At 45.1% G+C, this 22,708-nt stretch overlaps 1 protein-coding gene across 16 annotated transcripts in view; it reads left to right on the forward strand.

The window, feature by feature from the left end:
- The window catches only part of fhod3b (formin homology 2 domain containing 3b), a 742,093-nt gene that overhangs the window by 535,553 nt on the left and 183,832 nt on the right, over positions 1-22,708 (forward strand). For 7 of the 16 annotated variants that reach the window (XM_072509894.1, XM_072509896.1, XM_072509895.1 and 4 more), the window contains 2 exons: positions 19,825-19,929; positions 20,379-20,798. The exons of 6 other annotated variants lie outside the window; for them this stretch is intronic. In XM_072509894.1, coding sequence (XP_072365995.1) covers positions 19,825-19,929; positions 20,379-20,798 — 525 coding nt within the window. The remainder of the gene's footprint in view (positions 1-19,824; positions 19,930-20,378; positions 20,799-22,708) is intronic. 3 more of the 16 variants (XM_072509900.1, XM_072509901.1, XM_072509903.1) reach the window with 1 other exon arrangement.

The following is a 22,708-nucleotide window of genomic DNA, read 5'->3' on the forward strand; positions in this document are numbered from 1 at the left end:
CAGTATAAATGGAAATGTGTTTACTTGTTTTCGGTCGCAATGGCCACTGGTTCTGATTTGAAGTGGATAATGTGTTCTGGACTTTCCTCAAAATGCTTTGAACCAGCAAGAACACCTGGGATAGCTTTTCTTCCAAATTGCCATCTTAACCCATGGCCGAGCAGTGGGAAGATGTGCCTTTCCTAAGGGACTTGGGTGGGACTCGGAACTTGGCATAGTTGGAGACGGATTTTGAAGTGCCCTGAAGTTTTGATGATTATTAGGGAGTGCGTTGGCATATCTTCCCTTTTTCACCACCTGGCAACATTTCTGTTACTTGATGAAAATGATTTTCATGGATGACGAGGTAAGAAATACAGAGAGAGTTTTTAAAAAAACTGCAAAGAATGAGGGCTCAGCAACTCTGTGCATTGGGACCAAGACCTGAATCATCTGACAAAGGTTGACCAGGGAATTCTGCGTTTCCAACCGTTGTTCATGGTGAGGAATCTGCTGCTGATGCCACACTGAAGGGGAACAATAAGTGTTGCGAGAAATTTTAAAGGTTCCTTTGAATGTTCGCAGGATGAGTGTGGCCCGGTTACTGGTTCTTTTTCCGCCCTCTCAGCTACAGTTGGTAGCTGGGAAGAGTGGGGAGTTTTCTTGACAGTGTGCACGTGTGTATGTCTCAGTGAGGTTTTGATTGTGTTCTCATCGCCCTGTGTCTTACTTGACCAAAGAATGTTTGCTTACACGGAGTAAAAAGGACAGGTGAAGGGACATTGAGTTCATTTGCGCTGTTGTCATGAAAATGGTTAGAAAGTGTGAGGCTGGATTGGATTTTGATTTGCAATCATTCAGTTGTATGGAGCAGAAAATGGATTATGTACAAAGTTTGCGTCCCTTAAATATGCATTTAATTAAGAGAAATGTGAACGTCTAGTTCGGAAAGGTTCTCCACATGAATTAAACTGTTACGATTCATAGATGTTAAGTGCCTGCAACAGAATAAAAGCCCCTTTTGAATTGTTGTTTATACAGTATAAAAGTGTAAATCTTCACACGGCTGCAGGATTTGAAGCTTTATCTGGATCGAATAGAGTGCTTGGATGAAGCAGTTTCTTTCCAGTGATATTCTGCTTATCCAAACAGTGATTGTCTGAGTCCTTTTATTCTTCAAGTTATCGGATATTAGCCATTCATTTTATATCTTCTTTGTCTTAACGGTATGCTGCAGCATTAGGGGACCATCTGTCTCCAAAGGACCACCGAGACTAGGTAAAATCTTCATTGCTTTTTAGCACAATTTGGTACAAATTATAGTATAATTGTTTGCAGCTTTAAAAAGATTGTTTTATTTATTTTAAGAGAATTTAATTCACTACTTTTAACAAAACTACCAAAAGATCCAGGTTTAAATTGACGACTCCAAATTGTCTAAAATAATATCCAAAATGGGCAATAAGTGCAAGTTATGCGAAATTTAAGTTTCCAGACTGTTAAAACCTTTTCCGTTTCATTGCTAAATTGAAGTAATTACTGTGCTCCACATTCCTTTTGCCATGAAATATTTACCTTTTACTTCTGATCGAAATTTTACTTCAGAGACACTTCATTTCAGGGGCGAAATTATCCGGTATCGGCGCGGTGTCCCCTGACTGGTGCCCAAATCAGTCTGGCATCGCGCTGCCCCAAAGGTGCGGAATGCTCCGCATCTTGGGGGGCCGAGCCCCAACCTTAAGGGGCTAGGCCCGCGCCGGACAAATTTCTGCCCCGCCAGCTGGCGGAAAAGGCCTTTGGTGCCCCGCCAGCTGGCGCGGAAATGACATCTCCGGGCGGCGCATGCGCGGGAGCGTTAGCGGCCGCTGATGGCATTCCCGCGAATGCGCAGTGGAGGGAGTCTCTTCCGTCTCCGCCATGGTGGAGACCGTGGCGAAGGCGGAAGGGAAAGAGTGCCCCCACGGCACAGGTCCGCCCACAGATCGGTGGGCCCCGATCGCGGGCCAGGCCACCGTGGGGGCCCCTCCCGGGGCCAGATTGCCCCGCGCCCCCCCCCCCCCCCCCCAGAACCCCGGAGCCCGCCCGTGCTGCCTTGTCCCGCCGGTAAGGTAGGTGGTTTAATCTACGCCGGCGGGACAGGCATTTTAGCAGCGGGACTTCGGCCCATCCGGTCCGGGGAATCGCGGGGGGAGGGGCCCGCCAACCGGCGCGGCGCGATTCCCGCCCCCGCCGAATATCCGGTGCCGGAGAATTCGGCAACCGGCAGGGGCGGGATTCACGCCAGCCCCCGGCGATTCTCCGACCCGGCGGGGGGGGTCGAAGAATCTCGCCCCTGGTGTTGGTTCATGGAAGATATTTTCTGTGACGCTTTGATTACAGTCAACACTTGCTCACCCCCCACTACTCACATAGGGCAGGCTCCCTATTTTTTTTCCTATTTCAGCCATGGCTCAGTTGTTGTCAACGCACTCAACTGAGTCAGAAGGTTTGTGATTGAAGTTCCCTTCTAAATCCTGAGCACAAAAATCTAGGTGGGATCTACCAGTGCAGTACTGAGGAAATACTGCACAGTCAGACATGCCGTCATTGGCTCACAACATAGGACATTACAAAAATATGTGTTCTGCAACGACTAGAAGACTTTCGGAATATTGGATTCTACTTATTGGGCGATTTAAAGGTTCAAATCCTGGGGTTAGTGGTTTGACTGCAGTGGTATGTTTTCTTTTAATTCTGTTTTGCAGGGCCAGTGCTTTAAGCAGCCAGCAGGTGAAATTGAGAAAAGAATGTGTTTTTCAGCCTTGACTAATAGACTGTGGTTTGACTGGGAACGTCCCTGGGGAGTTAATGTGCTTTGCAGCCTGCAGAGAAAATCTGTTTTACAGCTTGGGGAGATGAGGTCATTGCTGGGTGGAACCCAGGAATACAGAGAGATATTTTGAAAGGTTTTGGAGAGACATGTTGAAAGGTATTAGAGAGACATTTTGAAAGGTTTTGGAGAGACATTTTGAAAGGTTTTGGAGAGACACTTTGAAAGGTTTTGGAGAGACATTTTGAAAGGTTTTAGAGAGGCAGATTTTTGGAGAAAGCTTTGGAGGGTGGAGTTGAATTCTGATCTGCCTGACACTGAGTCCACAATTCCCCTACAATAAAATATGTTGAGAGTTGTATACTTCGTGTTTTTTAATGGAAATTGAGTAGTAATGGTTAAGGGGTAATTGTAAGCTGTTGTGAAAAAAAACTTTAATATTGCATCCATAATAAAGTTTTGTTTTAAAAATACCCAAACCCTATTTCATTATTCAATGCCACTAGAGCAAATCATTTGTTCTACTCAGTCTTGTAAATAAAATAAACTATTGGAGTTTTGGTCAGTATCCTAGCCACTGTTGGTGTCTGGTCTGAGATCATAATAGTTCCATGACTTGAGCACATTTTACTGGGCATTTGTAAACTGCACTATAAATATGAGACTCCAAAATGAACTTCTGCTGTAACCTTGATCAAGCTGCCCAGTTACAATATGTGCTTTCGTTCTCAGTATCAACCATGGGCATCAAGCTGCATTAATAGGGACACACATACTCTTCCATAACCTATGTTTATGCCATCTGGATCACTTAAGGTTTGTAAGACAGAATATTTTAAATGACAGTCACCCTCATAAATTTAGTTGCTATAACGGTACATCAAACACTAAGCTAGTAATTAAAACACTGGTATGATCTGACAATTTGACTTTTCAGTCATGCCTGTCATCAAGCTTGAGTAATGGTTGTAAATTTAGGCTGCATTTTGCTTTTAACCACAATCCCTACAGTCCACCATCTCTCCGTTTCTCCCTCTTGTCAGCAGTGTGATGGCAGGAACAGATGATTGGGGGCAGGGTTATAGCATCAGCTGGGAACTCTTAACTTGTGGTGCTTTGTCCATGTTCTTCTGATGCGGCTGAGGAACAGAGGATGTGATTCTTCAACCCCCCCACCCCGATCATGCTAACCTGAATATTAAAGCCCTGTCACTTGGGAGAGTTTGAAGAGAGAACGTATCCATTGTAAGTCACTGAGTTGGAACAATGCTGGTAGGCTTGCTGGTTCCTATATGAAGTTCAGCAAGGGTAAGATATAATAGTTACCGCATTGACAAATATCTAGCAATGAATCCTGTGCATTGAGTGGGTAGATTGTTTTTTGCAAACCTCATTTGACGAAATACAACTGGATATTTATACATTTTTGCTTAATGATTTTTTAATGAAAATCTCTTGGATTCATTATTTAAGGGAACAGTAAGATTTGATAATAAAAAATAATCCAACATGATCAAGGATAACTGAGAGGTACAAGGACCAATAAAGCATAGTGTATAATCTTTTTGTTAAATTACTCTGGTTCTTGGGTACTGAAATTATAATACCGGCGCATGATTATTCAAAAGGTTTGTCTGAAATTAAATGGGTTAATTGCTCTGCGGAAGTAGTGCAGCATGCAATATTAGGCAAACATCCCATAGTGAAAATGTGGTGCTTGCTGTTCAGTATGAATAAAGGGCTATGCAATTTAGCTTTGATCGTCCAGTAGCTTTTGTGTGGGAAAAATAGCACGTGGATAATTCAATCATTTGAATTGAGCAATGTCAACAGCAATTTAATGCTGCCAATGTTTCGACTCGTCATTATGGAGTGGAAATCTGTCTGAAGATGGGGAAAGTGGAAATTTCCTTGGAAAAACGTTGCAAGGTTGCCAAAAAAAATCAGGAAATTGCATTGGTGTGGTTCAGAGTCCACCTCCCAAGTTCTGGTTGTGATCTGAAGTATTTTATTGTTTTGGAATTCTGAAGTAATACTGGCAAAATGCGAGGATGGAGAACAACAGACAAAATAAACAGACAATATTCCTATCACTTTGCAGTAGAATATTGAACTTGTGCCGCTATAACTGACTTGAATGGAAGTTGCAAGTGTAAGACACACAAAACCAAAGGGAACTCTTGTGACATGAATATTGAGAAGGACCAAGCCCATGAACAGCAGTCTGAGCCCTTCCACTCCTAATAGTGCAGGGCAACATTGGGGTCAGTCTTGCAATTAGCACCAGAAAAGGCTTTTGGTATGATTTTCAGTGGAGGAGGGGGACAGGACATTGAGGTGGATAGTAGGATGTGGGGAGGCTAAAGTTCAGAATAAAATGGGAAATGATAACATAGAAAGAGGAGATCCCGGTGTAGCCAGATCAGGCCAACCTGTCTCCCCTATAGTGAGATGGGAAGAAAAAGTACAGAGCCGTCCAGGCCCCAGTCAGCACTACCATGTTCCCCAGTGACCTGAAAACATTGGGGCCTGCAGAATCTGTCATCTCCCCCTATATAGTAATTTAAAAAACAAAGTAACCTGATATAGACGTGGAGAATGAATAACTTTTTGTTTTGATTAGACTGCCTTGCATTATTGCTCATTGTAATAATGCAGATATTCTACTCAGAGCTTGGTCACAGCAGGAAAATTCCAGACGGGTAGCAGAAATGCTTTAAGAACCTCCTTGAAGCACCCTAGAAGAGGTCCGACATCTTCCCTGAGTCATATAGGAGATAAAAACAAAGTGCTGTCAAAATTCAGATCTGGCAGCATATGCGTGAGAGAATCAGAGTTATAATGATGGAATAATTAATGGAATTGACAGCGATCAATATTATGGTCCAATATGATGGCGCCAAGAGACAGCTTGACTTTTTGTTTGGACCTAGTTATATGTATCATCTTGGGCAGAAGGTGAAACAGCGGTCAAGTGGTTTCTAATCAGAAATATTCTGAAGATTTTAATCCCTGACATAAAATGAGCTCTAATGGCAGTAAATTGAAGTTGTCTGTAGTTGAAGTGAGGGCAGAGGGCTCAAATCAAAAGCGGAAAGGAATCATAACCGTGCAAATCAGACAATAAAATAACAACGGACATAATACAAAATAAAATAGCATCAAATAAGTTCAATCTCATTGATAAATGTGGTAAGGATGTAAAGAGTTGGAGGAAAGCGTATTTAAACCAAAAATCTTAGCTTTTACCTAAAGTAGCCAACCAGATGGGGATGACATTCATAATCTATTTTTTTATCTGAAGAATTTCCGTGTTTCAATAAAATTGGACAAAATTACAATTTGGTTTTTCTTTAACATAAATCTTGTTTTAAAAGGAGTCTAAGCATGCATCCGTGGTCTGGGGATCACATTAACTCCATTCAGATCAGCTGACATTTCTGAACAGACTTTGCCGAAAGTTATAAAGGATCAGTTTTTTCCATTTTGCTCGGGATGTGGTGCAGAGATGAGCTCAGTGTATTGATGACATTATTCTCATTGCCCTCTAACAAATTAAGCCTTGCTTGGAATACATGTTGGATAGCAATTGGGCGTATTATATTTTAAACAAAACTTTCAATGTTGAAGCCAAATGGCTGAGTTGCTGCACCCAAGGGATGGAAATAAGCACATAAATAGGAACGGGAGTAGGCCATTCAGCCCTTCGAACCTGTTATACCATTCAGTCTTCTACCTCAGTCATGCCTTCCCGAGCTTTGACAAAGGGTCATCTGTACTCGAAACGTTAGCTCTTTTCTCTCCCTACAGATGCTGCCAGACCTGCTGAGATTTTCCAGCATATTCCCTATGCCTTCCCACACTATTCCCTGAGAATTTGACTCCCAATGTATACAAAAAATGTATAGATCGATGACATGAACATACTCAAATGAACAGCGGTAGAGAATTCCAAAGGTTGACAGTCCTTCCTAGTGATGAAATTTCCCCTCTTATGACTGACCCTTTTTCCAAAGCCACTCCTAATTCTTGACTCCCCGCTCTGAGGAAGCGTACTGCCCAATATAAAGCCCATCAAGAATTTCAGATGTTTTAATGAGGTCACCTCATGGGCTTACTCTACTCCTCATCCCCCTTATCCCAGGAATCAGTCCAGTGAGTGTTTGTCACACATCTAAGATGAGGGCTGGGATTTTTTTGCACGTGCAACTGGAGCAGGAAATCTCACGGGCGGCCCAAATCATGTTTCACGCCAAAGTAAAAGCAAAATGTGACTATCCCTGCCCGGAACGCAACTGGATTTGGGAACATAATTTCCATACATTAACATCTCATTATCAGGCTTCTACACCTGCATCATTACCCCGCACCCCCGCGGCCCAATAAAGTCCATTCATGTCGGCATGAAGGAAGATTGGCATGAACTACAACTGATTTCCCAAGGGGGCAGTGCTGGGGGGTGAGTTGTGGGGGTGGGGGAAGGAATGCCTGGTAGTGGTGGGGCTCCTGGTTAGCTTTTGTTCACTAGGGTTGCCTTTTAAAAAGGATGCCACCGACCTTCAAAAAATAAAGTTGCTGGTGGGGTCAATCAGAGCCCATCCTGCCAGCGTGATATTGTGGGACCCACCCTTTGCTTTTATTGACTCAGTCTGGGATGATAGGGCGGAGTAAGCTGCCTTTGGCTGGCCGCTTCAACGCACTTTTCCCGCCCGCTATCGGCCTTTGCTGACATTCGGGAAAATTTCGTCCAAATTACGGAGGTGAAATTGAATATAGGCCACCCAAATGGTTGAGTTAAAATAAACCAAACTAACCACAGATAAAGCCTGGAATCTTTGCAACTGATATAACCTCAGATTAGAACAACTATCTCTGCTATTTAACCATTGAGTCATCTTGGTAACCCTTTGAATGTTAACTCTCTTAGATATGAATTGTTAAGAACCTCTATTTGTGCATCTAACTAAGAGCAAATATCCTTCTGCATATCATTTGCAAACCTTTTCAAATTTGTTCCTGTGCAGGATCATCCAATTTAATGCCTTCCCTTCACTCCCCTTTTTACAATCCCTCACTTTCCCCTTCCTTTTCCCTATCCCATTCTCCCTGGATTTTCTAATTTCTCGTTGAAAGGTCTATTTAATGTCCAAAGTTAAATGAAAAGCATTTCATTTTTTTCCCCAGACCGCTTAAGTGGATTCAGTCAGAATAATGTCAATTCCACGTTCCAGGTCGTCCCACCATCCTGGTTCCTTGGCTGGAGTTCAGGGATTCCTTTTGCCCAGGCCTCTTCGGGCTGACTTCTTTAAGTAATAGGCGAGGTTTAAATGTTCTACTTAAAAATAATCAGCCAGCTGCAGCATACTTACTTTTGATATTCCGAACGTTGACCTGCCAGTTCAGACATGAATATATGCTTTGCTGCATAAATTCTTCCTCTTTAAGCTATGAAGTTATACATCTCAGTCCACCAGTTACTGAAGCTATCGTATTTACTTGGATTCAAGTGAATCATTGCTAAAAGGTCCACTTGCTTGGACAGAGACAGATGTACAGTACACAAATATTTGAAAATAATATCAATGAATCATACCACATATATAATATATATATACTTATTTATATTTTCTTCATTATGTGTTCCGTTAGTTAACTTGTGTTAACCATGGCTCAGTTGGTAGCATTCTTGCCTCTTGAGTCAGGAGGTTGTGGATTTCAAGTCCAACTTCAGGACTTGGGTACAATTATCTAGGCTGACACTCTAGTGCAGTACTGAGGGAGTGATGTCTTTTAGATGAGACCCTGTCTGCCCCCTCAGTCAGGTGGATGAGACATTCTTTCCAAGAAGAAATTGTCCCCAGTGCCTTGGTCAATTTGTGTGCCTCAATAAATAGGAGAAAAATTGATGATTCGGTTGTTATCGCAGTGTTGTTGATGGGACCTTGCTGTAAGCAAATTGTTTGCCATGTTTCCTACATTATAATAGTTGGCTACACTTTAAAGGTACTTAATTGGCCGTAAAGCGTTTGGGACATCCTGGGCACGATTCTCCACTCCCGTGCCGGTTGGGAGAATCGCCTGGTGCGCCATTTTTCCACACGACGCCGGTCCAACGACCTCCCGCGATTCACCCAAGCGGCGAGAACGGCCCCGTCGTGTTCTGCGCGGCGCAGGCCGGAGAATCGCCCGAAACACCCAAAATGGCGATTCTTCACTATCCCCGCTATACTCCAGCCCGGATGGGCCGAGCGGCCTGCCCAATACGACGGGTTCCCACCGGCGCCGTCCACACCTGGTCGCTGCCGGCAGGAACAGCGCGGGAACGCTGGGGGGACGGCCTGTGGGGGGGGGGCCCTCAAACGGGGGCCGGGCTCTCTGAAGGAGGACCTCCTTTCCTCCACGCCCCGCAAGATCCACCCGACATCTTCTTGCGGGGCGGCCTCGGGAAGGACGGCAACCACGCATGCGTGGGTTGGCGCCAGCCAACCCACGCATGTGCGGGTGACACCAGTTCCGCGGCGCCGGCTGCGTCATTTACACGGCGCCGCTTTTACGCGGCGCCAATGCCCGGCGCGCGCTGACGACGCTGCTTTCGCGACACGCCCCCCGAGTTCCTCGCGGCCCCGCTCCTAGCCCATTTTCGGGCCTTGAATCGATCGCGATCGGGCCATTTCGCGCCGTTGTGAAACTCGACGGCGTGGGCACTTAGTCGTGGGAGCGGAGAATCGTGCCCCCTGTGTTCCTGAAAAACACTAGACAAAGGCAAGTTTTTGGTTTTTTTTGCAGAATCAAATATTTTGGCAATTCACAATATAATTGTCATTTGTGGCCCTGCTTGGAGTTGCAACCTTGCATCTAAACTATTGGTGAGGATAGATTTGGATTTTTGTCATTATGCTGGTATAAATGTTGTGATAGTTGGGCTGACTACACTGCATTAAGGATACAAAATTCATGCAAAGACTTTAGTTCAGATTGTGCTTTCAGTCAAACTTGAAGTCAATACAAAGGAAAATGGATGGAAGGTGGGGGCGGAGTGGGGCAGCGATGTGGGGGCTAGGGGACGTGTTGGGTAGACTTTGATTTGTAATGGGCAGCCAATCTGCCACTGCCCATTTTATCCATTGCCAACACTAAATATTTAGCCTCATGTGCAAAAATGAGAAAACAATGAATATCTGGAGAATGTATCTTGGGGGGGGGGGGGGTTCTTGTGCTGTATCTTGGCTCAGTTACGTCTAACATCCTGTTAGCTCTCATAAAAATTCCATATACTTCACCTGAACTCTGTGTCAGTCAGTCAAATATCCTGAGGCTATTAATATCTTTATAATACTTCTCGATTTCTCTAGCAAGGAACTGGTAAAGGCACCATGCGTCAAGTGTGCTATAAACCTCTTTGGTTCTGTCTCCGCATATAAACTCTAAATCTGTCATTGCCTCTGCTTAATACAACTTTGTTCAAAGTTTCCTGCTCAGCAACTGCTTTGTTGGATTTTGTTTTGCTGCAGACATTTCTCTGAACTTCTGTGAGAGCTCCTTTCAATACTCAACCAAATGCATCAGTTTGCTGGCTTCTCGAACAAGAAAAGTAACCTTCCTTGCTCTCACTTCTGCTCCAGCCCTTGATGACTTTGCAAACGAACCCTTTTTCTCAATTTCTGTTTTCCCATTTTCATCCTTAATAGCGTTTATCCTTACCCAGGTCTGTCAGATCCACTGATTGCTCACTTCCAGTACGAACTGTTGAGTAGTTTCCCTCCCGCAGTCCATCCTTGGATGAGAAATCGAACCCTGACTTCATCGGTCCTCTCTTATAAAAGACACAATGGCATTCTTTTGAAGAAAAACAAGCGAGTTAACGCCGGAGTCCTGGACAATATTTATCTGTCAATCAACATCACAAGAAACAGATTATCTGGCCACTGCATAGCTGTATTTGGGATAAAGCTGTGCACTAATTAGCTACCGCATTTCCTACGATACAAGTGCCAACTCTTCTAAACTATGTCTTTGCCCGCAAAGCACTCTGGGGCATCCTGAGGTCATGAACTGAGCTCTAGAAATGAACATTTTTCTTTCAGATGTGCACTCGTTTCTGAACAAGCGCTCCAGTTTGTCTTAGCCCCATTAAGTCTATTTTTTGTATATTTGCTTCTGCTTAAGAGGGTGATGTTCACCCATTGAAATGCTGGTCTAATCTAGTTGCATCAGTTACCTTTTCTTTAAACATGGAAACCCTCACATCTTTAGTGTTTTAATTGAATCCTTAACCATGAGTATGAATTTCAGGATGGGTGTTGCATACATTACTTTTCTCATGAATGGTTGGTGTTATAGCTGAATTGGAAGAACCCAGAATGGAACACTGGCTCAATAGACTGCAACTTTTACTTTTTTTTTAAACACAAAAACATAGAGGAACAAAGTCGCAGGACTACTAATTAGCTTTAACAACAAGGAAAGAAATATTGAACATAAAATGTTGGATTATAATAAAATGCTGCTTTGCTTAATACACGCAGATTTTAAGATTAACATAGGTTGCAAAGTACATCTTAAGCTATAATGGTCTGAATGACACAAACTCCCTTTAAGCACCCAGATTAGCTGTGATCAAATACACAGTCTGCTCTGAACCCAAGTTAGTGGGCGGGATTCTCCACTCACCCGCCGAAGTGCCCGCGCCGTCGTGAACGCCGTCGAGGTTCACGACGGCGCGGAACGGCCCCGGTCCCGACCGATTCAGGCCCTGACAATGGGCCGGGATCGGGGCTACGTCATCTACACGCGCCAGGCCTTGTCTCCCGCGTAAAAGCGGTGCCGCATAGATGACGCGGCCGGCGCCGCATCACGGGCGTCATCCGCACATGCATGGTTGTCGTCCTCTCTAAATCCGCCCCGCAAGAAGATGGGGGACGGATCTTGCGGGGCCACGGAAGGAAGGAGGTCCTCCTTCAGAGAGGACGGCCCGACGATCGGTGGGCACCGATCTCGGGCCACCCCACATTCCAGGTGAAGCCCGGTGCAGGATCCCCCCTTGCCCCCCCCACAGGCCGCCCCCACCAGCGTTCACGCACCGCCCACGACTGCAGCGACCAGGTGTGGACGGCGCCGGGGGGAACCCGCCGTTTTAGCCTGGCCGCTCGGCCCATCCGGGCCTCAGAATAGCGGGGGTGCCGGAGAATCGCCATTTTGGGCGTCTCCGGCGATTTTCCGGCTTGCGGCCTGCGAAACTCGACCGGGCCGTTCCCGCCGCTTGGGAGAATCGTGGGAGGGCGTCGGACCGGCGTCCCCGGAAATTTTGGCGGCCCAGGCGATTCTCCCAACCGGCGTTGGAGTGTGGAATCGCGCCCAGTGTCTTTGGATTTCTACTCCGAATTTCCCCAGATGGTTGTCACGTGAACGTTTCAAACTCTACTCCTTAATCACGCTTTAAAACCTTCTTTCATAATAATGCTTTCCATGAGTGGTTTGCATTCTGAAATCCAGTCCAGGCTTTCCAAATCACTCTTAAACATAGCATCCACACCACTTTTAACAGTGAATCCAGTATCCAGGTTTTACACCACCCCTTTAGGTTTTATTTGTCTCGACCACTGTACAAACTGTTCAGAACTGTTTTAGCTCCCGGTTCCCAGACTCTACTAAAATGACATCAAACTTTTGATTTACCTCTGAAGTCTATTTTCCCGCTTTTCTTCCAGTTACTGCAATTGTCTCTTTAACTCAGTATACTTTGTTTCCTCTTCCTTGAATTCTTCCGAACAATACCTTGGTCTCTGTTCTCTTAACCTCAGCAGTATTAAGACATTCTTTCTGTCCCAATTCCCTGGTTTTCAGCACCGTAGCTGGTTCTTTGGGAATGCTGCCTCTTTGCATCTTCCGCCCTGTTCAATCTATCTTCTGGCAGAGTTGAGAGATGTTCTCTCAACTACCAACACATTCCGCGAAACTAAAAACAAAATAGTTTTTTTTTTCCATAAAAGGGCCTCCAGTTGCTAAGCAACTCGCACATCCTGTTGGCTTCTTTACTCTTCATGTCATAGCCCCCTCTAAGTACAATAGAAACACAGTTGGAACCAACCCCCCACACATCCAAACCCCTATGTCCAGCAGAAACATGACTGTAGGTTTTGCCCTTCCTTCCACAAAAATATTAAATTAAACCCACTTAAAATTATATAGTATTTCTAATGTTTATCTGAACAAATATAAATCCCTTGGAACAACCTTTTTTTTCCCAAACATTGGATGAATCCTATAGGATATTTGTCTTTTGGATGAAGTCGCATGTAAAATGTGTTGTGATGTAGTGAACTCGGCTTCAGAAAGATTTTTACACAGAAAAACCAGCATGGAACTAAGTCATTCAGCCATATACAGTTGACCTACTTTTAAATGTTGAAACGGACTCTGCCAATATCTCTAGTTGGACATTACACAGACTCTCAGACTCTGTGATTAAAAATATATCTTTTAAATAAAGGTTCAAGCTTGAAGAAGGGATTCAAGGTAAAACTGGGTAAGAAATGTGTGGAAGTGACCCAGAAGCGAATGAAAAGTCACAGAACCTGTGGCAGATTAAACTAAATACAGATAATAACGCATCAATCTAATGGTTTAACTTGAAGCAACATCCAGATTACTTCATAAAAGGTACAGGGAAAAACTGAACCAAAAGTTGAGCTATTTGGAGTCATGATACCAAAGCTTGGTGAAGTGGGTTTTGTTGAGGAATAAATGGGCAGCATACATGTTAAAATGGCTCGGGGTGTAAGCTGAAAAGAGATCCCTAGCTATTAGTAGCCTTGGCAATCACTACAGCGCAGCAATAAGTAATCCAAATGGAATGCTGAAGTGTATAACCGAAACAGGAGATGATGCTGTTTTAAAACTGTAGTGCATGTTCTGGTCAGTCACTAATTTTAGTGCTCGATCCCACTTAATCACTAACACATCAGGGAGTTGGTCAATTTAGGAAGTGGTGCTGTGAAGAGCCATAAGACTGATCCCTAATGTCAGAGAGCAGCTTCAGAGGAAAGACTGGAAGAAACAAATTGGGATTGCAGCTTTGAAACGTGGTGATTAAAAGCAGCATAGAGCAGGTAAATCCAGATGTGGCAGCAAGTTACACCAAAATAGCAGGACAAGATCAGCAGTGGCTCAGTTGGTAAGAGGGTCATGGGTTCAAGCACCACTCTGGGACTTGAGCCCCAAAATCTAGGTTGACACTCGAGAAGGAAAAAACCCCAGTTTGGACCAATATCACCTCCCAGTTTTTACTGGTGCTCCATTTTTAAGGTATGCAAGACCAGTTCAGAGCAGTATTCTTATTTCCCCACTTTACTATTTATTCCTTCTGGGACTCCCATCACATCTTTAAGAAATATCAGTTAGACTAACAATGGGCAATAGGTTTGGCTTCTGTCTCCTTGGGTTACAAACAGTTCACCATTTTCACTAACTTATGACCAGAATGCCGTGACACTGCAAATCCAGCATGTAGATGTTCAGTGAGGACAAAATTGGCTCAGTGACAGGAAACAGAGGTCGATGGATTTATTTTTGCAAATGGAAAACTATTCCCAGTTGTGTTCCACAGAGTTCAATCTTGGGGCCCTTGCTGTTTTGTGTGTGTGTGTATATATATATATATATTTTTTTGATTTAGACTTAAAAGTGAGAGACATGAGAGACCTGTTTGGGAGATTTGAAGAATGCGCAGAAATTGACCGTGTCGTTGATAGTGGAGAGGATAGCTGATGACTCCAGAATTATATCAGTAGTTTGGTTGAGTGGGCAGAGAAAAGGCAAATGGAATTCAATCTTGATAAGTGTGAGGTAATGACAAGTGTTGAAATGTGGAAACCAAAATTACATTTTTGTAATTATATGATCACAATCAATCACTGATAGTACCCTGTGGTTTACTGTTCAATTAATGTTCCATCATTTATAATTTTAAAAAATTGCAGAATTCATTTTGTAATGTAACACATAAAGCAAAATGTCCCACAGAGCCTCGTGAAATATTGTACTCATGTAATTTGCTTCCCCTTATGACCGTGAAGCCATTTGTAATTTGCCATGGCTTTGCTGATTGCACAGTTATGCTTGTGGAAGCAAAACCCCATACGCGCTGTGAAATAGCCATGTTAAGCTGTCGATCCATCTGTTTTTTGACAAGCTGTCCAGTAATTTTGGTAGTTGCAAAAGTTTTAAGAAGAAAAGTTTGTTTGCAGCTCCTACATTTTACATTTTGAAAAGGGACACGCAGAAATGTGAAAGAGGGCACTTTGCATCCATGGGGACCTGAATTGACTTGCCTCGCCTCAGCACGCGCGAGTGCCACAGTCTTGCATTTGAATATGCATGACTCTGGACCAAGTACTTCCAGAAGTGGTTGCCTGGCATTCGAACGTGCACAAGTGGAGTCTCAATCAAGACAGCCCATCTTGCTTTTGCACGTGAGCAAACTGTTTTGTGCGTGCACCATCCAGTAACTACCCTTTTACCTGCTTTTGGTAACTTGAGGCTAGATTTCAACGGTCAGTCATGGCTGCTGGGATTTTCAGTAAAATTAATTAATCATTTATGGGTAAATATTTGGGGTCTGACTCTGTATAATCCCAATGTTAGGAGATGATCTGCTACAGGATTGCCCTCTCTTTCTGATCAGTTCATTTTGGATGGGCTACTGCTTTGGTTATGTCGTCTGCATTGTTAAGGCCAATACGTTTTCCCCCATGTTGAGGTTTGATAAGTAGGCCTGGACAATGTGCTTCTGATTAAGTCCTGTCTCCATGGCACTTTGGCTGTAACCAAAAGTAATGAAGAGAGTGTATCAGGTTTCATTGGCTGAGCAGATAGTTGAACTCAGTCCATCGTGAGTAACTGTCCCTTGTGCTGCTGGCTGGCTGCAAACAAGGAATTTGGCATTCAGGATTATGGGTTTTTTTCCGCAACGTTGTTTTTCAACATTCATCATTAAAAACAATGAGTTTTAAAACAAAAAATACCTAAATATCAAATAATACCCATTCTCCCCACGTGCATGGCTCATGTTGAGGTACAGTTCCCAGGCTTCAATACTGCAACATAAATCCATTCGTTAATGTCAGGCTAGACATTGAATGCTAGTAAATGATACATTAGTGTGTAGAATGCATCGCAATTGAACCAAAACCTGTCTACATTCAATATTCATAAATGCACTATGCTCTTCACGGTTTACAATATTTCAAAGTTTTATATTGTCTGCAAATTTTCTGTACAGTGATGTCTATGTCATTTATATAAACATCAGGACGAGCAGGGGTCTTAACACCAAACCCTGGGGAACTTCACTATAATAAAACCTTCCTCCAGTCTGAAATATACCCATTCACCAGTATTTTGTTTCCTGTCATTCAGCCAATTGTGTATCCATGTTGCCACTGTCCTTTTTAGTTCATGAGTTCTAATTTTGCTCAAAAGCCTGTTTGGCGCTTTTCCAATTGTCTTTTGGAATTCCGTGTACACCACATCAACAGCATTACCCGCATCATCCCTCTCTTATTACCCCATCAAATATCTTCAAGTTACTTAAACACGATTTGCCCTTAAACCTATGTTGGCTTTCCTTAAGCTGCATTTGCCCAAGTGACTATTCATTTTCTCCTGAACTGTTGTTTCTCTGCTCTGTAGCTGGCTGGCCTGTAGTTTCTGGGCTTATCCTTACACCCTTTGAACAATTGTTTGCATTTCTTCAGTCCTCTGGCACCACTCCTGAGTCCAGGGAAGACAGGAGAATTATGGCCTCCGCAGGTTCCATTCTCCTCCCCCCCCCTCTGTATCCTTGGCTACAACTCATCTATTCCTCGTGCCTTGGCAACTTTTAAGGACAGATAGCTGATCCAATACCACCATCTTATCAATTTTGAACTCTTAAAGTGCCTGAAATGCTTCCTCTTTCACCGTCACTCATGCAGTATTTTCCTTGATTAAAGTAAAGTATTCAATCAACAACTTAGCCATGTCCACCGCGGTGTCCACATGCAAAATCAGCCCCATTTTTCTGTCATCACCACATTGACATCTGTACATGCAAGTCACCAATTATATTTACCACACCCTGCGAATTCACATACAGTGACCCTAATTTAAACTTTATTACTTCCCCATTTCCTTTGAACCATTTAATAACTTGCTATTCCCTGTTCTAGTGCTAAATGTCTCTCCCAGTATTCTGTGCACCTTGGCATTCCTGTCTTGTATTATCTCCTGGTTCCCACACCCCTGCAAAGTTGATTTAAACTCTCCCTAAAACACTAGCAAATTGCTCAGCAAGGAAATTGGTTCTGGCTCTGTTTATGTGCAATTCATTCAACCTGTACTCCCAGAATCTAAAGCCTTCCCTATTGCAGCATCGTTCCAGCCATACGTTCATCTGCTTTATCCTCCTATTTCTGTACTTGTGCATAGTGCCAATGATATTTGCACCATAGGATAGGAGGAGATTATTGCTTTTGAGGTCCTGCTTGCTAATTTCCTATTTGGCTCTCTGAATGTTAGCAGAGGGGCCGCATCCCTCTTTCTACCTGCGCGATTCATCTTGATGTGGACCACAGCTTCTGACTGTTCACGCTCCTCTCTCCGGGTGCTCTGGAGCTATGCAGTGACATCATAGAATCCCAGAATCCCTACAGTGCAGAAGGAGACCATATGGCCCATCGGGTCTGCACCGGTCCTTGCTCCGATTGAACACCCTACCTAGGCCCAATCCCCCGCCCCTTAACCTGTAACCCTCCCTAACATTTGGGCAATAATAGAATGGCCAATCCACCTAATCTGCACATCTTTGGGCTCTGGGAGGAAACCGGAGCACCCGGAGGAAGCCCACGCAGACACTGGGAGAAAGTGCAAACTCAACACGGACAGTCATCTGAGGTCCGAATCGAACCCGGGTCCCTGACGCTGTATGGCAGTAGGGCTAACCACTGTGCCACCATGCTGGGACCAGGGAGGTGACGCACATCCTGGATTCACATCCCACAGACGGAGTACTCCTGTTCTGACACAAAATGTATGCTCCAGAGCCATCACTAGAATGTACAGATACAAATACCAAACTACAGTTACAAGAGAGAAGTGGTGTTTGTTGCATCATTTTGAGCCATTTGACTAGCCTCTTATTTTCACAGTAACACCGAGATACTTATTGATGAATAATGCCAACTCAGAGTGCTGAGAAATTGCAGCACCGGCTGAAGTGTTTGTTACTAGCTCTGATACTGCAATTGTTGCTTGCATGAACTTGGATAATGGATTTTGTTTTGATTTGCGATAATGCGGGTTCCACTTTTACAAATAATTCCTGTTTTCCCGCTCTGCATATATACATTTCCAATTGCTGTGTGTTCTAAAAACTAGAGGGGTCTTTTTGTAATTGTCAGTACAATCTCTATCGCCATTTTGGCTGAAGATGTGTACAGCATCAACATTCTGAGCAAAATATTACTGCACCTTGTGGAAAATTAAGCAAAGATGGTTCATTACATGCTGGTTGTTACTGTATGGTCTCCTCCAATAGCTTCGTCAGTAATTCCACTCCTTTTTTTTTCTTCCTCCTACCTCTCATCCCTCCCCAACCAACCCTCCCCCCCCCCCCCCCCCCCCTCCATACAAACCTTTGGAGGCCCTAGTTTTAGCTCAAACACTCAGAGGTAGCAAGAAAAAGATTATTATTATCCAGGGACTGCAATAAAGTGCTCATGAGTGAACCTCGACTGTGATGCCTCGTGTGACTGGATAGCCTGTCGATAATTTCATTATGGACATGTGGTTGAGGACTGGGACCGGACTGAACCATACCCCAGGTGGAACATGCTTTGTCGGGAGGTTTGGCTATGGGGAGGGGGGGTGAAGATAACTATGTCGGGTGGGCTCTCCTGCAATCTAAATAACAACATGCCAAACATCCATGGTGCACTGGAGATTGTCGAAAACTTGCAAATATCTTGGCTGCGGGTTTACCACACAACTCCAGATGACATTTAGAAAAAGTAATATTTCAAGCCACGTGGCAAAAACAAATGAATTATCGCAGCTGGAGTGAGCCCCTTTTCTTTGCTGTGACAACACATAGGGGATGGTCGCTGCACAGAACAAGTCTTTCTTACTATCCAGAACCAGCCAATGGGAGGCACGGTGGTACAGTGGGTAGCACTGCTGCCTCACAGCGCCAGGGACTCGGGTTCAATTCCGGTCTTGGGTGCCTGTCTGTGTGGAGTTTGCACGTTCTCCCCATGGGTTTCCTCCGGGTGCTCCGGTTTCCTCCCACAGTCCAGAGATGTGCAGGTTAGGTGGGTTGGTCATGCTAAATTGCCCCACAGTGTCCAGGGATGCGCAGGTTAGGTTAGGAGGTAACGGGGCCAGGACGTGGACTGGGAAAGTGTACCTGGGTGGGGTGCTCTTTTCGGAGAGTCGGTGCAGACCCGATGGTCTGTATGTCCCAAAATGCACATTTGGGATTCCGTGATTTTGGGCAGAATAGATTAGAAATTGTAGCAAAGGAATTTGAGGAACCCAATCCTGGGTTCAGATTGCAATATTTTGCCCTTTAAATTATCATGCATATGATACCCTCAATCCGATTAGTGCCTCGTCACTGGTTCCCTGTGATCCATTATTTCAATATGTTGATGAGTTACCAAAATGATTGAAGGAAATTTACATTAGCTTTTCCTTATACATGTAGGAATGATGACCGTTGTCAAAGTTTCTTGTTACCGATGGCTCATTCTTCCATGCAAACCCACTCTCACTTCATGTTTTTCCGCATACTTTATCCTCTTTGGAGTCATCGCTCAGAACAGCGACACTAGTCGTTCGATCCCTCATCACTATCTGAAATGCCCTTGTTCTTTTCAAATCATTGTCATTTGCTCATGTCTTGTCACCATCATTCTGTCCTGTCTGATAATTTGTTTTGCTTATTCATTCTCACTGTCTCTTTGCATCGTTTTTCCCCATCCGCCACATTCTGCAAACAGAGACGAGGAATACGAAGAGGAGGAAGCTGAGGAAGAGCAGCCAGTTACTGAATCTAATACTGAGGATGAGGGGGAGGATGACCCCTCTCGTCCGGGTCAGGAAAGGTATTGGGACTAAATTTGATGATCCCGACCAGATTTAATATTTGGAATGTGATGCCTGTTTAATTTCCAATAATTGTAACCATCTGCTGGATGGATGAATTCACTTCACAACAGCCATCAGATGCTTTTTGGATAAAATTTCCGACCGCAAAAGACTTCAGTTGTCATATAAAAGTATTTAGATGTTGAGGCCTTCTCATAGCGAAGGAACTTAATCTCTGGTATCAAATAATCTAATATTGACAATTTGTTTCAAAACACAAATAAAACGAGATTAACGATCTAGCAATGCAGATTGTGGTTTATAAATGCATGATACAGTTACATCTTCAATGGATTGTTTTAATGTTTTGAATTGTACGCTTAATTCAATTTTGAAATATTCTTTTATCTCGGTCCCTCTCCAATCTCTCCATCCTCCCTGCCTTTTCACCCCCTTCTCCTGCCAGTGAGTTGAAGCCAGATGCAGCAAACGAAATTACTGATGATAATCCCCAGAGTTCAAAATATGTAGTGAGCTTTATCCCTGTGCCTGAAGGGGAAGGACCTACTGGCCAGTTTCAGATTCCTGACATCAACGACCCGTTTTCCAACTCCCCTCAGTCACCTAGCTCTCTCTGTGACTACCAGCATCATTTGCAACCATCGTCATTGTCGCCGTCGTCACCGTCATCTATTGTTATCCATCAGTCACCAGCAGTTTCGCACAACAATTCTCAAGATTCATCAGCAAATGTTACCCCAGCTTTGTCTCCCACTGTTGAGAAGTTGCCATACCTTCTTCATACGCCTTTTCATCTATTCTCTTACGATCTGAGTGAAACTCCTAAAAGAGTCAAAGACAAAGAAGCAGAAATGAGGGAAAGCAGGTAGATCAGAGTTGCTGTGTGTTTGTGCGTGTCTGTTGTGGTTTCTTGATTTTTTTTTTAAAAACTGTGATTTTAAGTTGTGCTGGTTTTAAGTCAATTTCCTGGGCGGTTTGCCAGTGTGTTAACTCTGTCCTCACAGCAAGAACATGATCAGATTTGTGTGACTAGACTCTTGCCAATTTTTCACATGTTTACCCCCTTCCCCATCTTTAATTCTTCACTGCCCACTGTGCGCAGTCCTGTCCAATGCCGTTCCAAGATAGGGCCATTCTCTGGGATTGTTGGGAGGAGGTGGTCATCAACATGCTATAATGAGGAACTGTGCTGAGTGAGACAGGCTTTGACGCCCTTAAAGGTGCAAATCATCAATTCCTACAGCAGTGTGTGTGGGATGATTGAATTCTGATATTTCATCGAGGGTGTGGGTTTGTTCTGGGAATAATAAGTGGCATTCAAGAAGAAAAATATGTTAAATAAGAAAAAGTGCTAGTGACATCAGATGGAATACAAGTTGTATCATTGTCCGTCTGCATGCGGGAAAACAAAGAAAAAAAGTTAATAAATGTTATTTCCCCACTGATCAATTCTGCAGCAGATGTGTTGCGGTATTGTGGGCAGGGCTGACTGTGTATGGGGGGTGGAGTGGGGGATGCTGTGTGTTGGTAGATAAGGGAAGCTTTGTGTGGGTGGAGACAGGGGGGGGGGCAAGGGATGCTGTGTGTGGGGGGGTTGCTGTGTGTGTGTCGGGGGGGGGTTGCTGTGTGTATCGGGGGGGTTGTTGTGTGTGTGTCGGGGGGGGTTGCTGTGTGTGTGTGTCGGGGGGGTTGCTGTGTGTGAGTGGGGGGGGTTGCTGTGTGTGTGTCGGGGGGGGGTTGCTGTGTGTGTCGGGGGGGGGTTGCTGTGTGTGTCGGGGGGGGGTTGCTGTGTGTGTCGGGGGGGTTGCTGTGTGTGTGTCGGGGGGGGTTGCTGTGTGTGTGTGTCGGGGGGGTTGCTGTGTGTGTCGGGGGGGTTGCTGTGTGTGTGTCGGGGGGGGTTGCTGTGTGTGTGTGTCGGGGGGGTTGCTGTGTGTGAGTGGGGGGGGTTGCTGTGTGTGTGTCGGGGGGGTTGCTCTGTGTGTGTGTCGGGGGGGTTGCTGTGTGTGTGTGTGTGTCGGGGGGTTGCTGTGTGTGTGTGTCGGGGGGGTTGCTGTGTGTGTGTGTCGGGGGGGTTGCTGTGTGTGTGTGTGTGTGTCGGGGGGTTGCTGTGTGTGTGTGTCGGGGGGGTTGCTGTGTGCGCGTGTGTGTTGGGGTTGCTGTGTGGGGAGGGGGGGTTGGTTTGTGTGTGTGTGTGTGTCGGGGGGGTTGCTGTGTGTCTGTCGGGGGGGGGTTGCTGTGTGTGTGTCTGTCGGGGGGGGTTGCTGTGTGTGTGTGTGTCGGGGGGGTTGCTGTGTGTGTGTGTGTTGGGGTTGCTGTGTGTGTGTGTGTGTTGGGGTTGCTGTGTGTGTGGGGAGGGGGGGTTGGTGTGTGTGTGTGTGTGTCGGGGGGGGTTGCTGTGTGTGACTGTCGGGGGAGTTGCTGTGTGTGTGTCGGGGGGGTTGCTGTGTGTGTGTCGGGGGGGGTTGCTGTGTGTCTGTGTCGGGGGGGTTGCAGTGTGTGTGTGTCGGGGGGGGGTTGCTGTGTGTGTGTGTGTCGGGGGGGGTTGCTGTGTGTGTGTGTCGGGGGGGTTGCGGTGTGTGTGTGTGTGTCGGGGGGGTTGCTGTGTGTGTGTGTGTGTCGGGGGGGTTGCTGTGTGTGTCGGGGGGGTTGCTGTGTGTGTCGGGGGGGTTGCTGTGTGTGTCGGGGGGGTTGCTGTGTGTGTCGGGGGGGTTGCTGTGTGTGTCGGGGGGGTTGCTGTGTGTGTCGGGGGGGGGTTGCTGTGTGTGTCGGGGGGGG

This window comes from Scyliorhinus torazame, chromosome 6 (assembly GCF_047496885.1).
Source record: "Scyliorhinus torazame isolate Kashiwa2021f chromosome 6, sScyTor2.1, whole genome shotgun sequence".
In the NCBI taxonomy this organism is placed as follows: Eukaryota; Metazoa; Chordata; class Chondrichthyes; order Carcharhiniformes; family Scyliorhinidae; genus Scyliorhinus; species Scyliorhinus torazame.